This window comes from Amblyraja radiata, chromosome 4 (genome assembly GCF_010909765.2).
Source record: "Amblyraja radiata isolate CabotCenter1 chromosome 4, sAmbRad1.1.pri, whole genome shotgun sequence".
Taxonomy (NCBI): domain Eukaryota; kingdom Metazoa; phylum Chordata; class Chondrichthyes; order Rajiformes; family Rajidae; genus Amblyraja; species Amblyraja radiata.
In genome coordinates, this window is record NC_045959.1 from 17,217,228 (window position 1) to 17,236,837 (window position 19,610).

The 19,610-nt window shown below is 44.2% G+C and overlaps 1 protein-coding gene across 2 annotated transcripts in view; it reads left to right on the plus strand.

Annotated features, from left to right (window-relative positions):
• The window catches only part of LOC116971861 (collagen alpha-1(XXI) chain-like), a 165,516-nt gene that overhangs the window by 39,037 nt on the left and 106,869 nt on the right, over positions 1–19,610 (plus strand). For both annotated transcript variants that reach the window (XM_033019024.1, XM_033019023.1), the window contains 4 exons: positions 1,535–1,708; positions 14,277–14,354; positions 16,299–16,310; positions 16,427–16,510. In XM_033019024.1, coding sequence (XP_032874915.1) covers positions 1,535–1,708; positions 14,277–14,354; positions 16,299–16,310; positions 16,427–16,510 — 348 coding nt within the window. The remainder of the gene's footprint in view (positions 1–1,534; positions 1,709–14,276; positions 14,355–16,298; positions 16,311–16,426; positions 16,511–19,610) is intronic.

A 19,610-nucleotide genomic window follows, 5' to 3' on the forward strand; every position in this document is an offset into this window, starting at 1 on the left:
AGTCCAGAACTATGGTGGTGCTGGACAGGCAGATTTTCTGGAATGTTGGGTATTACTGTTTTTAATAAAATCATGAAAACAAGCATTTCTGCCCAACTTGTCCATGATTGTCCTATTTACCTGGCCCATATCCCTCCAGACATGTACCTGCCTAAGTGTCTTTTAAATGTCAAAATCATACCTGCCTCCACCAATTCGTCAGGCAGCCCATTCCATTTACGTACCACCCTCTGTGTGAAAAAATTACTTCTCAAGTCCCCATCAAATCTTTACCCCCTCGCACCTCGAACCTAATACACCAATACCCTTTTAATTTGTTTTTTTTAGATGTAATATAGTATAATAAATTTTACTGTGAACTTGAGTTTAAAAGAAGTGCTAGAGAAAGACCAGGTGTGTTTATGGAGCAGGGGCGGAAATCCCGGGGGGGCAGGGGGAGTCCCCCCCCCCCTGTTTTGAGAGGTGGGGGACGATCCGCCCCATTTTTTGTAAACTGGATTTTAAAACTGAAAAAAAAGCTGTTAAAAATCTCCGCATTCCGCGAGTCAGTGGGGGTGGGACTGATGATCGAGGGCGCCGATTGGACGAGAGAGACGTCGGTCAGTAGGCAGTAGGGGGGGGGGGCATGATGATTCAGCGCGATGATTGGTGGAGGGAGGTGTTGGTCAGAGCCGGAAGTAGTGGGGTGGGACTGAGGATGGAGCGCGGTGGAGGGGGGTGATGTCCTGGAGGAGCAACGGAGCTTGAATCGGCCCGTTTGCGGGGCTTTTCATCGCCCGGCAGCTTAAAATCGACCTCGGGATCTTCCACCGCCCCGGCGATCGAGGCTCCCGATGTTGAAGCCCCCGCGAATGGGCCGATTGAAGCCCTGTGATTTGGGGGGGACAAAGCTGCTGTTGCCAGAGTTCGGAGTCGGTCACCAACCAGGTCAGTTGCCGATGTTACCGTCCAAAGGGCCCATGGCCGAAACCTCGCGTGTGTCCGCATGCGTGCGCATGCGTGTGTTTGCGCGCATGGGGCCGCCAAGTAATTGTGTCCCCCCCATGTTTTGGCAGCGATTTCCGTGCCTGTATGGAGGGCATAGGTAATGGGGCCCCGGTGAGTTATACTGAACATTCAGGAATTCCATGTAATTAGATGCTGGATTCATGGAATTTTACTTATTGAACGAAAATTATGTACTGTACATTCAATCAATAATTATACTCCGGTGTTTTCTATAGTTTGGAAAAATACTGAATTGTTGCATTGTAAACAGTTGCCATCTTTTGTTGCCAAATATAGAAAAATACTACTGTTGGGGGTGTTTATTTTTGAGTTTTTATTTCTGTCAGAAAATAGATGAAAGGAAATTTTGACGTGGGTGGGTAGTAGTGGGAACTTTCTAAAAGACTTTCTGAATTGTAGGATGTGGGAACAAGATAATAGCACATTAACTCAGACACTACTGAGTGCACAAAGTAAGGTAAGATTGCAGAGGTTTTTCAATTTCACTTCCAATTTTAATCTTATTCTATTTCTGTTATACTCGTAGAGATTGTTCGATGAAGACTGGCATCAAATAAAACTGCTGATACTAGAAATGGAGGTTACTTGTTTCTTAGATGATATAAAAATTCAAAACAGACCTCTTAAACAAGTTATTCCTATTTTCATAAATGGAAAGACCCAGGTGGCCAAGCTTGTGAAAAGAGAAACATCTGTACCCGTAAGTAATGCTTATATTATCACATTAATTTAATGTCAATTCATGTGACCATTAAATGTCGCTGTCGTCATTTGCTTTGCAAGTGATTATTTCTATTAAGTAAAATGACTTGGTACTTGAATATATGCTTAGTATGTAACAGAAAAGCAAAAATGCAATCTGCAGATGCATATAAAAGCAGGAAGTTCTGGAAATACTAACTAGGTCGGGCAACATCTGTGGAGAGAAAAACAATTTTTATGTTGCAGGTCAGTGTGACCATTCATCAGAACTGTAATATTGAGAAAACAAAGTTTAGATACAGAAAGGGGAAAGGGTGGGAAGAACAAAGGGAATGGCTGTGATAGGACAGAGCCCAAGATGGTCCACATGGTGCACATGATAATGGCGTCTAAGAGAGTGTGATGAAATTCATCAGTCTCATCTGATATGTCTGTATTCATTCAATTCAATTTATTGTCATTTGGACCCCTTGAGGTCCAAACGAAATGCCGTTTCTGCAGCCATACATTACAAACAAATAGACCCAAGACACAACATATTTTACATAAACATCCATCACATTGCTGTGATGGAAGGCCAAAAAAACTTTTCTCTCCACTGCACTCTCCCCCCCCATGTCAGAGTCAAAGTCAAAGCCCCCGGCGGGCGATGGCGAATTGTCCCGTGGCCATTAAAACCACGTCGGGTGATGCAAGGTCGCACACCGGGTCTTGGTGTTAGAGCCCCCGGCGTGCGCTCGCAAACTCCCGCGGCCATTCCAAGCCGCGCGGGGCGGTGCTGTAAGGCCCCGCTCCAGGAGCTCTTCAACCCCGCAACTCGGGCGGGAGAAGTCGCCGCTGCGAAAGCCCCGAAAAGCGGTCTCCCTCCAGGGACCCGCGGGCTCCCGGTGCCGTCCGCCAAACCCGCAGTTGCAGCCACCGAATCTCCGGGGGTCGGGTCGCAGCAGCGTCCACCACAGCTCCACCCGCTCTGGACTCGGCCAGCTCCGCGACGGTGAGGTGAGTAGTTAGCACCAGAGCCCCCGGTTTTCCTGTTGGAGGCCGCTCCTCGTTGCAGCCCCAACGACAACGGAGACCTGACAAAGAAAAGGTCGGGTCTCCGGTGCAGGGAGAGATTTAAAAGTTACCCCCAACCCCCCCACACCACCCCCACCCCCCTGTAGGGGTGTAGACTGAGGGAAATGAATGACAACAAGTGGAAAGAAAAGAAAAGAATTGGTGAAACAGTGTAATGCAGAGCACAGCAATTCCTGAAAATGCCAGACATATTTTTGCTGGTCTGGTAGCATCAATGGATTACGAACGACTGAGTTATTGTTACAGATAAACACTCTTATATCAGAACTGACCAGTTCTGACAAACAGGAAACCTGATATTGTTGAATTCATTGTCAAGTCCTGAGGGCTGTATCATGCCAGGATGGAAGATGAGATGAGTTGGACTGCAAAGGAACCATATTAAATCCCAAAGATGGAAGTCAGGGAATGACAGGGAGTGACAGGCAATTGGAAGGTCCAGCTGACCGCTGCAGACTGACTGAAATGCCCTGCAAAGTGTTCACCCAATATGCATTTATTTTTATTCAGTGCAGTGGAGATCATGTCATGAGAATTGGAAAAAGTCCAATGAATTTCTGGTTTACCTGGAAGGACTTTGTGGATCCCTGGATGTAATAAGGAAAGACGTAAAAGGGCACGTGCAGTTTGAAGGAGTTTGAATATTGGAGATGGAAGAGCAAATGTGGGAGTTATGGACAAAACAATTTGTTTGAGATACTAAGAGGGGGGGAAGATGTGTCTGGTTTAGTTTAGAGATTCAGCACGGAAACAGGCCATTCGGTCCACCGAGTCCGCGCTGACCAACGATGTTAACACTATCCGCATGTTAATATTATCCTACACCAGGGACAATTTTTATACCAAGCCAATTAACCTACAAACCTGCACGTCTTTGGAGTGTGGGAGGAAACCGAAGTTCTCAGAGAAAACCCACGCGGTCACAGGGAGAACATATAAACTCCGCACAACCAAGCACCCGTAGCCAGGAACGAACCCGGGTCTCTGGCACTGTAAGCACTGTAAGGCAGCAACTCTACCGCTGCACCACCATGCCACCCCTGTGTCTGGTGATGGAATCAGTTTAAAGGTGGCAGAAATTATTTGGAATAATCCATTGCAGGCAAAGGCTGGTGAGGTCTAGAGTGAGAACAAGAGGTACCTGAGGCTTGTTCTGGTTTGGAGGGTAGAGGTTGAGTGCAGAAGTGCTGGAAACAACACAGGCCCAGTTAATGGCTCTTGGCAATTTTGTTGGAGAGAAATCTATTGTTAAATTAAAAGCAAGACATTGCAGAAGCTTTGGAATTGCACTTTTCCTCTCAACCATAGGAATTGCAACACCTGACCTTTTACTTCATCCCACCATTCAGGGACCCGCTTCATTCCATCCATGAGAAATTAACTTGCACTTCTTTGAATTGGGTGTGTTTTTGGTGCCTGTGATGTGCTCTCCCTGTATTGGAGAAAACAAATACAGATTTAATGACCACTTTACAGAACCTTTCCATTCAGTTTGCAAGAATGACCCTGAACTACAAATTGCCTGTCATTGTAATTCACCATTCCTTCCTCTATTGACCCTTCTGTCTTTAGTCTCCTACACTGTTCCAACAAATCTGGTGTCGGGAGTTATGAGAGCAAGGCAGAAGAATGTGAAAAGATATGTGAAAAGAAAGAGATTAGTTAAAACAAATGTAGGTCCCTTGCAGTCAGAAACGGGTGAGTTGATCATGGGGAACAAGGATATGGCGGACCAATTGAATAACTACTTTGGTTCCGTCTTCACTAAGGAAGACATAAATAATCTGCCGGAAATAGCAGGGGACCGCGGGTCAAAGGAGTTGGAGGAATTGAGTGAAATCCAGGTTAGCCGGGAAGTGGTGTTGGGTAAATTGAATGGATTAAAGGCCGATAAATCCCCAGGGCCAGATAGGCTGCATCCCAGAGTACTTAAGGAAGTAGCTCCAGAAATAGTGGATGCATTAGTAATAATCTTTCAAAACTCTTTAGATTCTGGAGTAGTTCCTGAGGATTGGCGGGTAGCAAACGTAACCCCACTTTTTAAGAAGGGAGGGAGAGAGAAAACGGGGAATTACAGACCAGTTAGTCTAACATCGGTAGTGGGGAAACTGCTAGAGTCAGTTATTAAAGATGGGATAGCAGCACATTTGGAAAGTGGTGAAATCATTGGACAAAGTCAGCATGGATTTACAAAAGGTAAATCATGTCTGACGAATCTTATAGAATTTTTCGAGGATGTAACTAGTAGCGTGGATAGGGGAGAACCAGTGGATGTGGTGTATCTGGACTTCCAGAAGGCTTTCGACAAGGTCCCACATAAGAGATTAGTTTACAAACTTAAAGCACACGGCATTGGGGGTTCAGTATTGATGTGGATAGAGAACTGGCTGGCAAACAGGAAGCAAAGAGTAGGAGTAAACGGGTCCTTTTCACAATGGCAGGCAGTGACTAGTGGGGTACCGCAAGGCTCAGTGCTGGGACCCCAGTTATTTACAATATATATTAATGATCTGGATGAGGGAATTGAAGGCAATATCTCCAAGTTTGCGGATGACACTAAGCTGGGGGGCAGTGTTAGCTGTGAGGAGGATGCTAGGAGACTGCAAGGTGACTTGGATAGGCTGGGTGAGTGGGCAAATGTTTGGCAGATGCAGTATAATGTGGATAAATGTGAGGTTATCCATTTTGGTGGCAAAAACAGGAAAGCAGACTATTATCTAAATGGTGGCCGACTAGGAAAAGGGGAGATGCAGCGAGACCTGGGTGTCATGGTACACCAGTCATTGAAAGTGGGCATGCAGGTGCAGCAGGCAGTGAAGAAAGCGAATGGTATGTTAGCTTTCATAGCAAAAGGATTTGAGTATAGGAGCAGGGAGGTTCTACTGCAGTTGTACAGGGTCTTGGTGAGACCACACCTGGAGTATTGCGTACAGTTTTGGTCTCCAAATCTGAGGAAGGACATTATCGCCATGGAGGGAGTGCAGAGAAGGTTCACCAGACTGATTCCTGGGATGTCATGACTGTCTTATGAAGAAAGACTGGATAGACTTGGTTTATACTCTCTAGAATTTAGGAGATTGAGAGGGGATCTTATAGAAACTTACAAAATTCTTAAGGGGTTGGACAGGCTAGATGCAGGAAGATTGCTCCCGATGTTGGGGAAGTCCAGGACAAGGGGTCACAGCTTAAGGATAAGGGGGAAATCCTTTAAAACCGAGATGAGAAAAACTTTTTTCACACAGAGAGTGGTGAATCTCTGGAACTCTCTGCCACAGAGGGTAGTCGAGGCCAGTTCATTGGCTATATTTAAGAGGGAGTTAGATGTGGCCCTTGTGGCTAAGGGGATCAGAGGGTATGGAGAGAAGGCAGGTACGGGATACTGAGTTGGATGATCAGCCATGATCATATTGAATGGCGGTGCAGGCTCGAAGGGCCGAATGGCCTACTCCTGCACCTAATTTCTATGTTTCTATGTTTCTAATGGGGTTGCGAGGGAAAATTAGATTAGCCATGACAGAATGGCAGAATATACATAAGGGGCCAAATAGTTTAACTCTACTGTAACAATTTATGAAATCTTAATGAAAGTTTATGAAAGTTCAAAGAACAGTACTGCATCTTCCATCCTGGCACATTGCAGTCCTCAGCATTGACTACAATAATTTCAGCTAACCTACCGTTCCTGTTTGTGTCAGATGTAGCCAGGTCTGATATAGAGTCATTCACCTGTAACATTAACTCAGTTTTTTTCTTTTCACATATGTTATCTGAAAAACCTATTTTCAGTGAATTTCTATACTCTGCATCTCAATTTCCAGCTTTTTCTTTATTTCAACTGGTTTAGTTTTAGATTTATTACCGTCACATGTAGCGAAGTATAGTTTGCATGCTATCCATTTAAATCAGATAATACGACACATAAATTGATTTAAGCCAAAATCGGAAACAACAAGTAGAGTGGAGGTTAATCCCGAACAGTTCAGTTAGGGATTAACACACAATTATCACGCCCTCTAACATGGCATTAATAGCAGTTGTGTCACCTTGACAACTTGGCCTCCATTGTACGACAGGCATTCCTTTGTTCTCTCTGCCCTGCCTTCCCTGCAACTAAAAAATTACTTTCAAGAGACGTGAATCATTAACTATGCTTCTTTCCACAGATGAGCTGCTGAGTATCTACAGCATTTCTTTTCAAATAGCATTACATATGATTTGTTAATGTGCAAGGAGGGTGTGGGGGAGGGGGGTGGGGGAGCTGTGGGGGAGGGGTGGGGGAGTGGTGTGTGTGGGGGAGGGGTGTGTGTGGGGGAGAGGGAACCTTCAAAACCTTTATAACTGCTGCACTATTTCACCAATCGGAACAAAACCTATTTGTCTTGAAACAGAGGAGAATGGTGAGTAGGGTGGCGAAAAATCATAGCGCTATGGGGGATCGTTTGTGCGCAAATTTTATTACAACGCAGACAGGAAGTGGTTAAGATGAGAGTTTTAGTAATATACTAGACTAAGTGGGACCCGTTGGGTCCCAGCATCACATGGGAGGGCTGGTCACCAACGCAATATTCCACCTCTCCACCAATTCCAATATTGCTCGCCAGTGGTGGGGAGGGGGGGGGGGGGGCTTTCTGTCGGGCTAGTATGGGTGTTGCGGGCCGAAGGTACTGGCTTCCAGGGGGGCTAGTATAGACATTGTGGACCGAATGGATTCTTGGACTCCTAATCTGAGGAAAGACATTCTTGCCATAGAGGGAGTACAGAGAAGGTTCACCAGACTGATTCCTGGGATGGCAGGACTTTCATATGAAGAAAGACTGGATAGACTCGGCTTGTACAAGCTAGAATTTGGAAGATTGAGGGGGGATCTTATAGAAACTTACAAAATTCTTAAGGGGTTGGACAGGCTGGATGCAGGAAGATTATTCCCGATGTTGGGGAAGTCCAGAACTAGGGGTCACAGTTTCAGGATAAGAGGGAAGTATTTTAGGACCGAGATGAGGAAATCATTTTTTACACAGAGAGTGGTGAATCTGTGGAATTCTCTGCCACAGAAGGTAGTTGAGGCCAGTTTATTGGCTATATTTAAGAGGGAGTTAGATGTGGCCCTTGTGGCTAAAGGGATCAGGGGGTATGGAGAGAAGGCAGGGATGGGATACTGAGTTGGATGATCAGCAATGATCACATCGAATGGCGGTGCAGGCTCGAAGGGCCGAATGGCCTACTCCTGCACCTATTTTCTATGTTTCTATGTTTATCTATGGTATCCGTTGTTCAAGGTGTTGACATCGGCGAGACCAAACACAGACTGAGCGATCGGAACACCTTCGCTAAGTCTGTTACAACGATTTTAAAAGCCAAGCCAAGGCAAACAATTTGGCTGCAGCCACCCGACAACCAAAATTCATTTTGTGAACACAAACATTTTTAAAAGGCGAGGAAAACAACTGGGCAGCAGCCACACGACAACCAAAATTCATTTTGTGAACACAAACATTTTTAAAAGGCGAGGCAAACAATTGGGCAGCAGCCACCCGACAACCAAAATTCATTTTGTGACCATAAACTTGTTAAAAAGGCGAGGCAAACAATTGGGCAGCAGCCACCTTATAGCCGCATCGAGGGGACTCACCGTGGTGTAGATGTGCGTTCATTGTTATTCGCAGCTCAGAGAGCCGTGACCCTCTCGCTTCCTGGGTCTGGCAGAGACTGAGTGAGGGACTACACTTCCGGATTTTATAGTCCCTCCCCCTTGCCGCCAGGGGAGGCAGCAGAGAGAATGGGGAATTTTTAAAAAACATTATTATCTTTCTGATTTTTCATCGATGGGAAAAATCCTCCAGTCCCGGAAGCGAAACACCCAAGCCACCATTTGCAGTAAGTAGTGCCTTTCAACTTTAAACCAAAGCTCTCAAGCCACCATTTGCAGTAAGTAGTGCCTTTCAACTTCAAGTCAAAGTACCCAAGCCACCATTTGCAGTATGTAGTGCCTTTCAACTTCAAGCCAGCGCACCGAAACAACCATTTGCAGGCAGTGCCTTTTTACTTCAAACAAACCATATTTTCATTTTCAAACCACATTAAGGGTACTCACAGTTGTGGAAACATTTGTTCAGTGTTATTCAGAGCTCAGAGAGACGTGACCCTTGGCTTCATCCATCTTGCAGAGACTGAGTGAGGCACACCACTTCCTGGTTTTATAGTCCCTCCCCCTCCCTCCAGCAAGGGCAGCAGAGAGAATGGTGAATTTTTAAAAAACATTAATATCTCTGATTTGTCATCGATGGGAAAAATCCTCCGCACCCGTCAGGCGGAGGGGGGCTCTGAGCGAGGTGGCCAAAAATGATGGCCGTAGGTGGCGGCGTTCTCTCGGAAATCGCACCACAGTGGGCCAAAAACGGCCAAGATCAGACTTTTGGTAATATAGATAGGTTGATTACCACTTGAGACAATTTTTTGAGATGACAAATGTAATGATTCCTGCAGTAAAATGTTAAATTGTTGTTATAATTGGAAGTAATTTTCTTTGATAGGAACATATGTGCTTAAAATCGCACTTTTAATCTTTCGCATTTTTCCCTTCCCCACAATGGTACCATTAATGCGCCTGTCCCACTTAGGCAACTTTTTAGGCGACTGCAGGAGACTATGCAGTCGCCACATGGTCGCCGCATGTTCGCGGGTGGTTGCCGGGGTGTCACCTTCATGGCCGTGAGGAGTTCCCACATCCTCATTATGGTCGCCGAGAATTGTTCAACATGTTGAAAAATTAGCGGCGACTAGAATTAACTCTCCATGGAGAGTAGCGAGAATTCTCGAGCCGTAGGTGGGTCACCAGAAAGTTCTCTTAGGTTCTCATAGGTTGTAGGCGGTGCTGACCGGTGAATTTCGTTGGCTCATTGGGGGAAAAAAGCGTAAGCAGTAGTTTTCAGAACTAAGGATAACCGACCGGTAATGTTAAATGTCTGCCGAGCTTCACAGCCGTGTATCTCTGGCTTCTTAAATGTTGTCTGGCTTCTTAACAGTTGGCTTCACTCCTTCTCCCCCCTTCTCTCCCTCCCTCTTTTACAGTGCTATCCTTCCTGTTCATCGCGGTGTGTGTCTGTATCACCTTGGCTTTGCACCATGTGAATTTCAGACAGCGCTCTTCCCGCTTGCCCTGGCCCCCGCCTTTGCGATGTAGACAATAGACAATAGGTGCAGGAGTAGGCCATTCGGCCCGTTGAGCCAGCACCACCATTCAATGTGATCATGGCTGATCATCCCCAATCAGTACCCCGATCCTGCCTTCTCCCCATATCCCCTGACTCCACTATCTTTAAAAGCCCTATCTAGCTCTCTCGTGAAAGTATCTGGGAAAACGGCCTCTATCGTGGATCTCCACCTTGTCTGGCCTTTCGACTGGCTTGGATTGTCCTCTAGTTACTAAATTAATGTCAAAGATACAATTATTTCTGTGGCCAGACTCACTTACAAGCCCACAACAGGACTGCACCATATTAGAGTGCTGCCCATGTGTGGCACAGTTTACAATGTGGAGAATGGAGTGAATCCCAGGAGCCTATGTTTGTGTGCCACAGTCGCCGTTCCAGTTGCCGGCTTTTCAGGCGAGTGCTGGCAACTTGACAGTCACCGGCAGTCCGCTGAAAAATCACCTAAGTTGGACATGCTCATTAATCTTTCGCACTTTTTACTTCTCCACAATGGCTCCATTTGGCTGACATTCGTCAAAAGCAGCAGATAGTTCCCTGGACCAAATCATGTTTTCTTGCTCCTCAGCTACTCTGTTTCTTCTGCAAAGTGCTAAGCTTTCCTCAGCACTGTGGACTAGTCTCTCAAATAAAATACTTTAATTCAAGCTCTGGGTAAGCAACTTTATATTCACCTGGACCAAATCAACGTAGAACTTTTAAATGGGGCCGATTCACTGAAACATAGCAGAAATAGGATTTTTTTTCACGTAGCTTAATGAATAGTACATTACTGCTTGCTCTGCAGTACAGTGGCATAACAAGTGGAGCTACTGCCTCACAATTCCAGCAGCTTAGATTTAGTCCTGATGTTGGGTGTTGTCTATGTGAAGTTTGCATAATGTCCACATTACTGTAGTAGGTTCCACCAGGTGCTGCATTTTTCTCCGTCCCTAAAATGTGCAGATTGTTAGGATAACTGGTTATTGTATGGCAACTGTCTGAAGATGAATGGTCATGTGGTCATAAGGTCATGAGTGATAGGAGCAGATTTAGGCTATTCAGTACATCAAGTCTATTCTACCATTCAATCATGGCTAATCTATCTATTCCTCCTAACCCAATTCTCCTGCCTTCTCCCTATTTCCCCTGACACTCATACTAATCATGAATCTATCTATCTCTGCCTTAAAAATATCCACTGACTTGGCTTCCACTGCCTTCTGGTAGAAGTCATAGGGGGGGATGGAGGTTGGTTACAGGGTTTGTTAGTGAGAAGAGATTGCTCTGTGAGTCAGCATTGACTCAATGGGTTACATGACCACCTTCTATATAGTTATGAAACATTGACGTTAAGTTTAATCACGCATTCTCAATTCTTCCACCTCCCTGGCAATGCATAACTGGTTGGGTAAAGAGAGAGCTTAAGCCTGCGGAGAGATATAAATAATGGGCAAGAAGGTGAAATTATGCAGTTTGGTGGGAAGGAATGAAAAAGAGGATTATTACCAGCCATTGACATATTGAGGGATCTTCAAGTACTCGTTCATACATCGCAAAGATTAAACAGGCAGGTTCACAATTAATTTTGGAAGGCAAAATATCTTTGGGGCTGTACTCCAAGAGGGCTGAAATACAGAAGTAAAGAAATGTTGCTGAATAGTTGCAGGTATTTGGTGAGATAGCTCCATGTGAAGTGTTGGAGTGCATATAATGTACATGCCCTGGGAACAGTCCCTGGAGTGAGAGGGTTGTTCTGCAAGGAGATGTTTGTGTAAATTGATCTATTTACATCAGCATTAAGAAGAATGAGATGTGATATCATTGAGACTTTCAGGATTCCTCCAGCTGAAGATTTCAGAATGAAGGGATGTATATTCTCTGGGTAAGGACTTGGTTATTAGGATTGAGATAATTGTCTTTATTCAGATTGTTGCAGATCCATTTCAGTGGGCTGTGGATGCTCATTTGTTGAGTATACTAAAGACTGAGTAGGATACTGTGGAAACCAGGATTTAGGATGATGATGTAGATAAAACACAGAGTCAACCATGATCTTATTGAATGGTGGAAGTGATTTGACATCTGAAGGATACATTCCTGCCCCTATTTCACCCGTATGGCCTTGTAGACGTCTGCTGATAGATTCAAATTGGCCTCCTGACATTTAATGCTATTTGTAAAAACAAATGCAGTTTCATGAAAAAAGGCTTGAAATGAAAAAACAAAATGCTGATAGGTCCTCTTTCTATGATCAAAGTATTGTATATTGTGTGATTATTGGCAGACCTGAAGATGACTCTCATTGGATATGGGTATGTTATGGAAAGAAGAGGCAGTTATATTAGAAAGTTTGTTTTGCTCATTTATTCCACAGCACAATGCAGACCTCAGGTTATGTGCTTTGCTAACAAGGCCAGCATTTATTGCCCATTCCTAGGTGTCCTGCACTGCTGCCTTGAACCATTGCAGATCTCCTGATGGATATACTCTCTCAGTGTTACAGAGTAGGGTTGCAGAATTTACACCCAGCAACGATGAAGGAAAGGCAATATATTTGTGATCTAGGGTGGGTGACTTGGAGGAAGAGAAAATGGCTGAAATGGACTCCCTACTGCCTACCTGCTGCCCAAGCATGCACAGGTTGATAGTTAATAGTCTACTCTGAATTGTCTCTCGTGTGTAGGTGAGTGGTAGAATCTGGAGAGGTTGATGGGTACATGGGGAGAATAGAACAGGATTAATGTAAATGGGTGCTTGATGGATGATGTGGTCTTGCTGGTCCCATGGGCTTGTTTCCATGCCATTTCACTCTCTGGTTCTCATTCTATAACACTTAGGCTATCATGCCCTACAAAGAGAGAATTTATTAATAAACATAATGTTATTCTGAAATAGGAGTTTATTATTATAAGAAATATCAAGGGTGAATTGCAGTTCTGCCTCCCAACCCATCCAATATGCCATATTCTCTAATAATCTCTCTATAAAAGGTTGATGAAAGGATTCAGTCATCCAAGTTCAAGGCTGGGCAAATTACTGTACAATACCCACAAGTGCCAAAGCAGCAGTCCAGAAATGGTTCAGCAAAACATTCAACATTATTATCACGAGTACGTTTTAAATAACACGTTCTTTAGCCAAATCCTTTCACACGAGCTTACAGTCACTATTTCTCAAATCCACAGAGAAATGGAAAACAATCAGCACCTCACCTTTTTTTTTCTTGGAGAACTGTATTCTAATTGCAGCCGGACTAGGCTCACCACTGCTCTCTTCATTTCAGTTGGCACACTCCGCATGTCAGAATTTCCTGTTTTGCTCACAGACTAGAAGCAACAATTTTGCTGCTGCAGGAGTGTGATCACTTGGAAGCTTTGCCTACAATTGAGTGCAAGAATTATAATTTCCAAAGTAAATCTCAATAAAGGCGATAGCTTGAAGCTGAGGTTACGAAAGATTCTCTTTCACTTAAAATATATACAAATGGGCAGTAGTTTTCCAAAAGAGGCCAAGTTAACTACATGGACCTCAGTTCATGAAAAAGGTGCATTCAGTACATGTTGGTAATCTCTCCAACAATTATCCATGTGGTGGTGGTGGTGGTGGTGGAGAAGGTTAAACTGCCACCACTGCAGATTCCGGACTATAACACTACTAGTGGGTAAGAATCTGATGTTTTGGCCGAGTCAGCGCTTGTTCAGTGGGAATCTGTGACAGATGTTGCCCAGGCTCAGATCTTAACCCTAACAGTCTGGTCTAAGTCTGTATTAACATAGATGCCTGAAATGAACAACAGAAATGTCAATGTGTTGTGGTAATGAATGCTCTCTTAAGTTGACATCCAAACACATTGCTGCACGGAGTAAAACCCAAACAGGGAAAGAGTAGTAGGTTCCCCTCCACATCACACAGGCCACTCTGACTCTGAATGGGACTGCTGCTCCTTTGTGTCATGGAACTCCCTACCCCACAGCATTGTGGGAGTATCGTCAACAGATGGACATCAGCAGTTCAAGATGGTGGATCATCAGCACCAACTGAAGAGCAATAGGATTAGCAATATATGGCAGCAACCCCTACACATATAAAATAAGTAAAAGGTAAGTAGTTACTCCGATTAATATGGGAGCAGGAAAATGGCAAAATGTTCTATTTTCCCAAATCATTCAACCACTTGGTAAAATTTAATTATATTTGTTGTCACTGCCTGTTGCACTGAGCCATGGAAACCATTCTCAACAGTGAGTTTCTTTACATGTTTGCTTCATGATGATGTGCTCTGTAATTTTTATTTAACAGATAGAAATACAGAAGCTCAGACTCTACTGTGACCCACACCAAAGTGATCGGGAGACAGCCTGTGAAATTCCTTCTGTGGTGAGTAAACAGAAGGCCCAGGTTTTGGATAGAAATTAAAGTGATCTGCATGTTCACCTCCCTGTTTACATAGCATACATAGCAAAAGACGAAATAGATGGCATTTGGTCTTTCGAAATGTTTTTATATATACCTGCAAGGTTGTTTGTTCAGATTGTCAGAAAGCATCTTTGGAGGCCTGCTTAAAATTTTGTAATTAAAATAAAATTTCCAGGAATAGAAATAGTTCAACAAAATGGTTAATACATAAAAGCAGCAAATGATTTGACTGAGAGAAAAGCTAATTGGGTGGCACAATGGCGCAGCTGGTAGAGCTGCAGCCTCATAGTCCCACTAGTCACTCCTGACCTCGGTATCAGTCTGTGTGCAATTTGCACATTCTGCGTCTATCTGTGTCTGCGTGGGTGTCCTCCAGGTAAACCGATTTACTCCCATATTCCAAAGGCGTGGGTTTGTAAGTTGATAATCCTTCGACATTTTCGCCACCTCCAACGGGATCCCACCATTGGCCACATCTTCCCATCTCCTCCCCTTTTGGCATTCCACAGAAACCGCTCCCTCCGTATCTCCCTGGTCAATTTATCCCTTCCCACCCAAACCAGCCCCTTCCCGGGTACTTTCCCTTGCAACCGCAGGAAATGCTACACTTGTCGCTTTACCTCCCCCCTTGACCCCATCCAAGGACCTAAGCTGTCTTTCCAGGTGCGGCAGAGGTTCACCTGCACATCCTCCAGCCTCATCTATTGCATCCACTGCTCTAGGTGTCAGCTGCTCTACATCGGTGAGACCAAGCGTAGGCTTGGCGATCACTTCGCCCAACACCTTCGCTCAGTTCGCAATAACCAACCTGATCTCCCCGTGGCTCAGCACTTCAACTCCCCCTCCCATTCCAAATACGACCTTTCTGTCCTGGGCCTCCTCCATGGCCAGAGTGAGTCCCACCTTAAATCGGAGGAGCAGCACCTCATATTTCGCTTGGGTAGTTTACACCCCAGCGGTATGAACATTGACTTCTCCAATTTCAGATAGTCCTTGCTTTCTCCCTCTTTCCCCTCCCCTTCCCAGCTCTCCCACAGCCCACTGTCTCCGCCTCTTCCTTTCTTCTTCCCGCCCCCACCACTCCCACATCAGTCTGAAGAAGAGTCTCGACCCAAAACGTCACCTTTTCCTTCGCTCCATAGATGGTGCCTCACCGTTGAGTTTCTCCAGCATTTTTATCTACGTTCGATTTTTCCAGCATCTGCAGTTGCTTCTTAAACATTGTGTATGTTAGGTTCAGTTTCAGTTATGCAGGTACCCCATTGGTCTAATTGTAGCATGTTATTGCAGAGTTTGTTTGTCTTTGTCTTTTCCTTTCATGACTCTTTATTATGTAATTAATTTGATGTGCTTCATTAAAAACATCAAAGGTTAAAATCTAAAATCTAAAGCACTAAACGTCAAGCGCTATAAATTTGGTAGCGAAACATTGGCCTAATGTGTAAACTTTAAAATTGTTAATTCTTTCATGAGAACATGTTTTGTTCAACTGCTAAATGTCCTCAGTTTTTCTTTATATCATTAAGAAGAGAGGTGGAATGTAACATTCAGTTTCTACTGGCAAATGGAATTGCAATCCTGGTATATTTTGCAGGAGTGTTTAGTTTTCTCAACGGGTGATTTGAATTCCCAATTGATGCCATGTATTTTCATCAAATTCCTAACAAAAGAAAGAAAAGTTATCATGGTAAATTAATTAGTTTACAAACATATCTGCATTCAACGATTATATCCTGGAAGTTTTTTACGTGATCATTGACATTTAAAACTTTTGAGGCAATTCTTAATTTCAGAATGTCATGAAGTATTGGAGTACGACTGAGCTGTATGTGTGGTCACTGTTATTTTAGCTGTCTTGAATCTCAAACTGCAAAACTAATTTTTCCTCTGTTTCCTCTTATCTAGGATGATGAAAGGGTGAGTATTTTTTTTGCATGTGGTTTAGACAGTATGAAAACTAAGAGCATTTCAATGCTAATTTAGTTCACAAAATATGGCATGTGCTAAATTCTTTCTTTTTAAATGTTGATTAGTGTCCACCTGACAGAAAAGCTCCCAAGGAACCTTGTGAGTGTCCAGCAGGTCCAGCTGGTATCCCCGGTTTACATGGAACTAAAGTAAGTTCACTATCATCTCTCACACCCATATCTGGTTACTTGTTTCATTTTGTGCACTGAGATACAGCTTTGACTGGATCTGTAATTTTGACAATCCATTCTGTGGAAAATGTTGCCTTGCAAAGTAATGCATGCTGGTGGTAAGTTAAGACACAGTTTGATTCATGAAGGGAGTACAATGGAGAGAAAATTCTTGGTGAATGTGAAAACTTTCTTGCCATCTTCCGAACCAGGTAAAGATGCCACGAGGCTGCTGTGACTGACGGGTACACATTTTCTTAAACATTTGTGTATCAACAATATTGTCATCTACAGTACTTAAAATGTCTCTTCTACATAAGTATTTCTCTGAGTGCTTGACTCTTTATGTTTTCTTTGATGAATCGTTGCTTTCACTAAAGACATCGATGCTCTGTAATGTTACTTGTTTCACTGTGGATACCCAGACTTGGTTGCTTGGGTTATGTTCCAGAGATGTGCTAATTCCATCTGAACCTGTGAGTCTCCCCCGATGTTGCCGTTTTTTCAGGTTGGAGGCCATTTTCAGGGAGCAGGAGTCTTTCTGCCAAGGGGAAATCTGCTAATGTGAAAAAGAGATTCGAAACTATATGTAGTTTATGGAAGAATCATCATGGGAAGCAGGGGAGATGAGCAGAAATGAATGAATGAATGAATGAATGAATGAATAAGGTTATTGGCCAAGTATTCACATACAAGGAATTTACCTTGGTGCTCCGCCTGCAAGTGACAACATGACATACAGTGACAGTTAGGAATGACACATAAAACATTAATAATAAAACATTATTGATTAAGCATGTGAATTAAATAAAATACCCAAGCAAAAGGAGGCCACAGATTTTTGGCTGTTGAGTAGAGCTACTACTCGAGGGAAAAAGCTGTTTTTATGTCTGGCTGTGGCAGCTTTGACAGTCCGGAGTCACCTTCCAGAGGGAAGTGATTCAAAGAGTTTGTGGCCTGGGTAAGAGGGGTCAGAGATGATCTTACCCGCTTGTGTCCTGGCCCTTGCAGTGAACAGTTCGTCAATGGAGGGAAGGTTGCAGCCAATAACCTTCTCAGCTGTTCGGACGGTTCGCTGCAGCCGCCGAACGTAGTGCTTGGTGGCTGAACCAAACCAGACCATGATGGAGAAGGTGAGGACAGATTCTACAATGGCCGTATAGAATTGGACCATCATTGCCTGTGGCAGATTGTGCTTCCTCAGCTGCCGCAGGAAGTACATCCTCTGTTGTGCCTTTGTGACTGTGGAGTCGATGGTAGCCCCCCCACTTAAGGTCCTTGGAGTTGATGGTTCCCAGGAACTTAAAGGACTTCACAGATGTGACTGTGGCATTGTTGATGGTGAGGGAAGGGGGCTATCTCCTAAAGTCTACAATCAATTCCACTGTCTTAAGAGCATTGAGCTTTAGACAAACCCAACTCTGTATCAAGGTCATAGCCAAGCCTTTGCATTAATGTTCAGCCTCAGCTGCTGGGGGATGAGACCTTTACAAATGTTTGCCCTGCTATTGAGCCACTTGGGCTTCATAGATCCAGGTTCCATCCTGACCTCCAATGCTGTGTGGAGTTTTTTTGTGCCATTGTCGATTTTCCTGGGTGCTCCAGTTTCCTCCCACATTCCACTGATGTGCTGGTTGGTAAACTAATTGGTTGATGTAAATTACCAGTGATTAAAGGAGTTCCGTAGGGGTCTGAGCTGGGGCTGCTACTCTTCATGTTGTATATTAATGATTTGGATGAGGGAACTGAAGGCTTTGTGGCCCAGTCTGTGGATGAATAAATATAACAAAATTAGGTGGCAGGGCAGGTAGTGTAGAGAAGCAGGGAATCTGCAGAAGGACTTGGACAGGTTGGGAGAGTGGGCAGAGAAGTGGCAGATGGAATATAATGTGTGGCATATAATGAATATAATGAATTAAGCAAAGTGTGGATTCATGCATTTTGGTAGTAGGAATAAAGGCGTAGGCTATTGGGGAGAGAATCTAGAAATCGGAGGTGCAAAGGGACTGGGGAGTGCTGGTGCAGGATTCCCCAAAAGTTAATCTGCAAGTCAAATTGGTAATAAAGAAAGCAAACTCAATGCTAGCATTTATTTCAAGAGGGTTTGTATACAAAATCAGAGATGTAATGCTGAGGTTCTATAGGGAGCTGGTAAGGACGCATTTGGAATATTGTGAGCAATTTTGGGCACTATATCGGAGGAAAGATGTGCAGGGTCTGGAGAGGGTCCAGAGAAGGTTTACAAGAATGATCCCAGGAATGAGTGGGTTAACCCATGATGAGCGTTTGTCGGCACTGGCCCTGCACTTGCTGGAGTTTAGAAGAATAAGGGGGGACCTCATTAAAACATACAGAATAGTGAAAGGCTTGGATAGGGTGGATGTGGAGAGGATGTATCCAATAGTGGGAGAGTCTAGGACTAGAGGTCATAGCCTCAGAATTAAAGGACGTTCTTTTAGGATGGAGATGGGGAGACATTTATTTAATCAGAGGGTGGTGAAACTGTGGAATTATTTACCAATTCTTTACCTGAGTCCCGCGACGCCATCCTGGCCACGAGGAGTGCCTCCAGTACTCACCAGGACGTCGCCTTCGCCAACCTCCACGTCGATGCTGCCGCCGAAAATAAAAAAGCACCCGCTGAGTTTCTCCAGCATTTTTGTGTACCTTTGATTTTCCAGCATCTGCAGTTCCTTCTTAAACACAGAGATAGATAGATTCTTGATTAGTACAGGTGTCAGAAGTTATGGGGAGAAGGCAGGAGAATGGGGTTAGGAGGGAGAGATAGATCAGCGATGATTGAATGGCGGAGTAGACTGGATGGGCCGAATGGCCTAATTCTACTATCACTTATGACCCCTTGTGGATGGAGGGAGAATCAAGGAAGTATTAATGGGCATGTGAGAGAAAAGAGATCACAGAAAATAAGTGAGGAAATAACATTAATGGGATTGCATTGTGAGTAGATATAAACTTAATAGGCTGAATTGCCGTCTCCAGTATCATAGGGAAATGTAATCCCATTCTTCAGTCAATGTTACCCTTTCACAAGGTGACCTTGGGAAGAGACACTGAATAT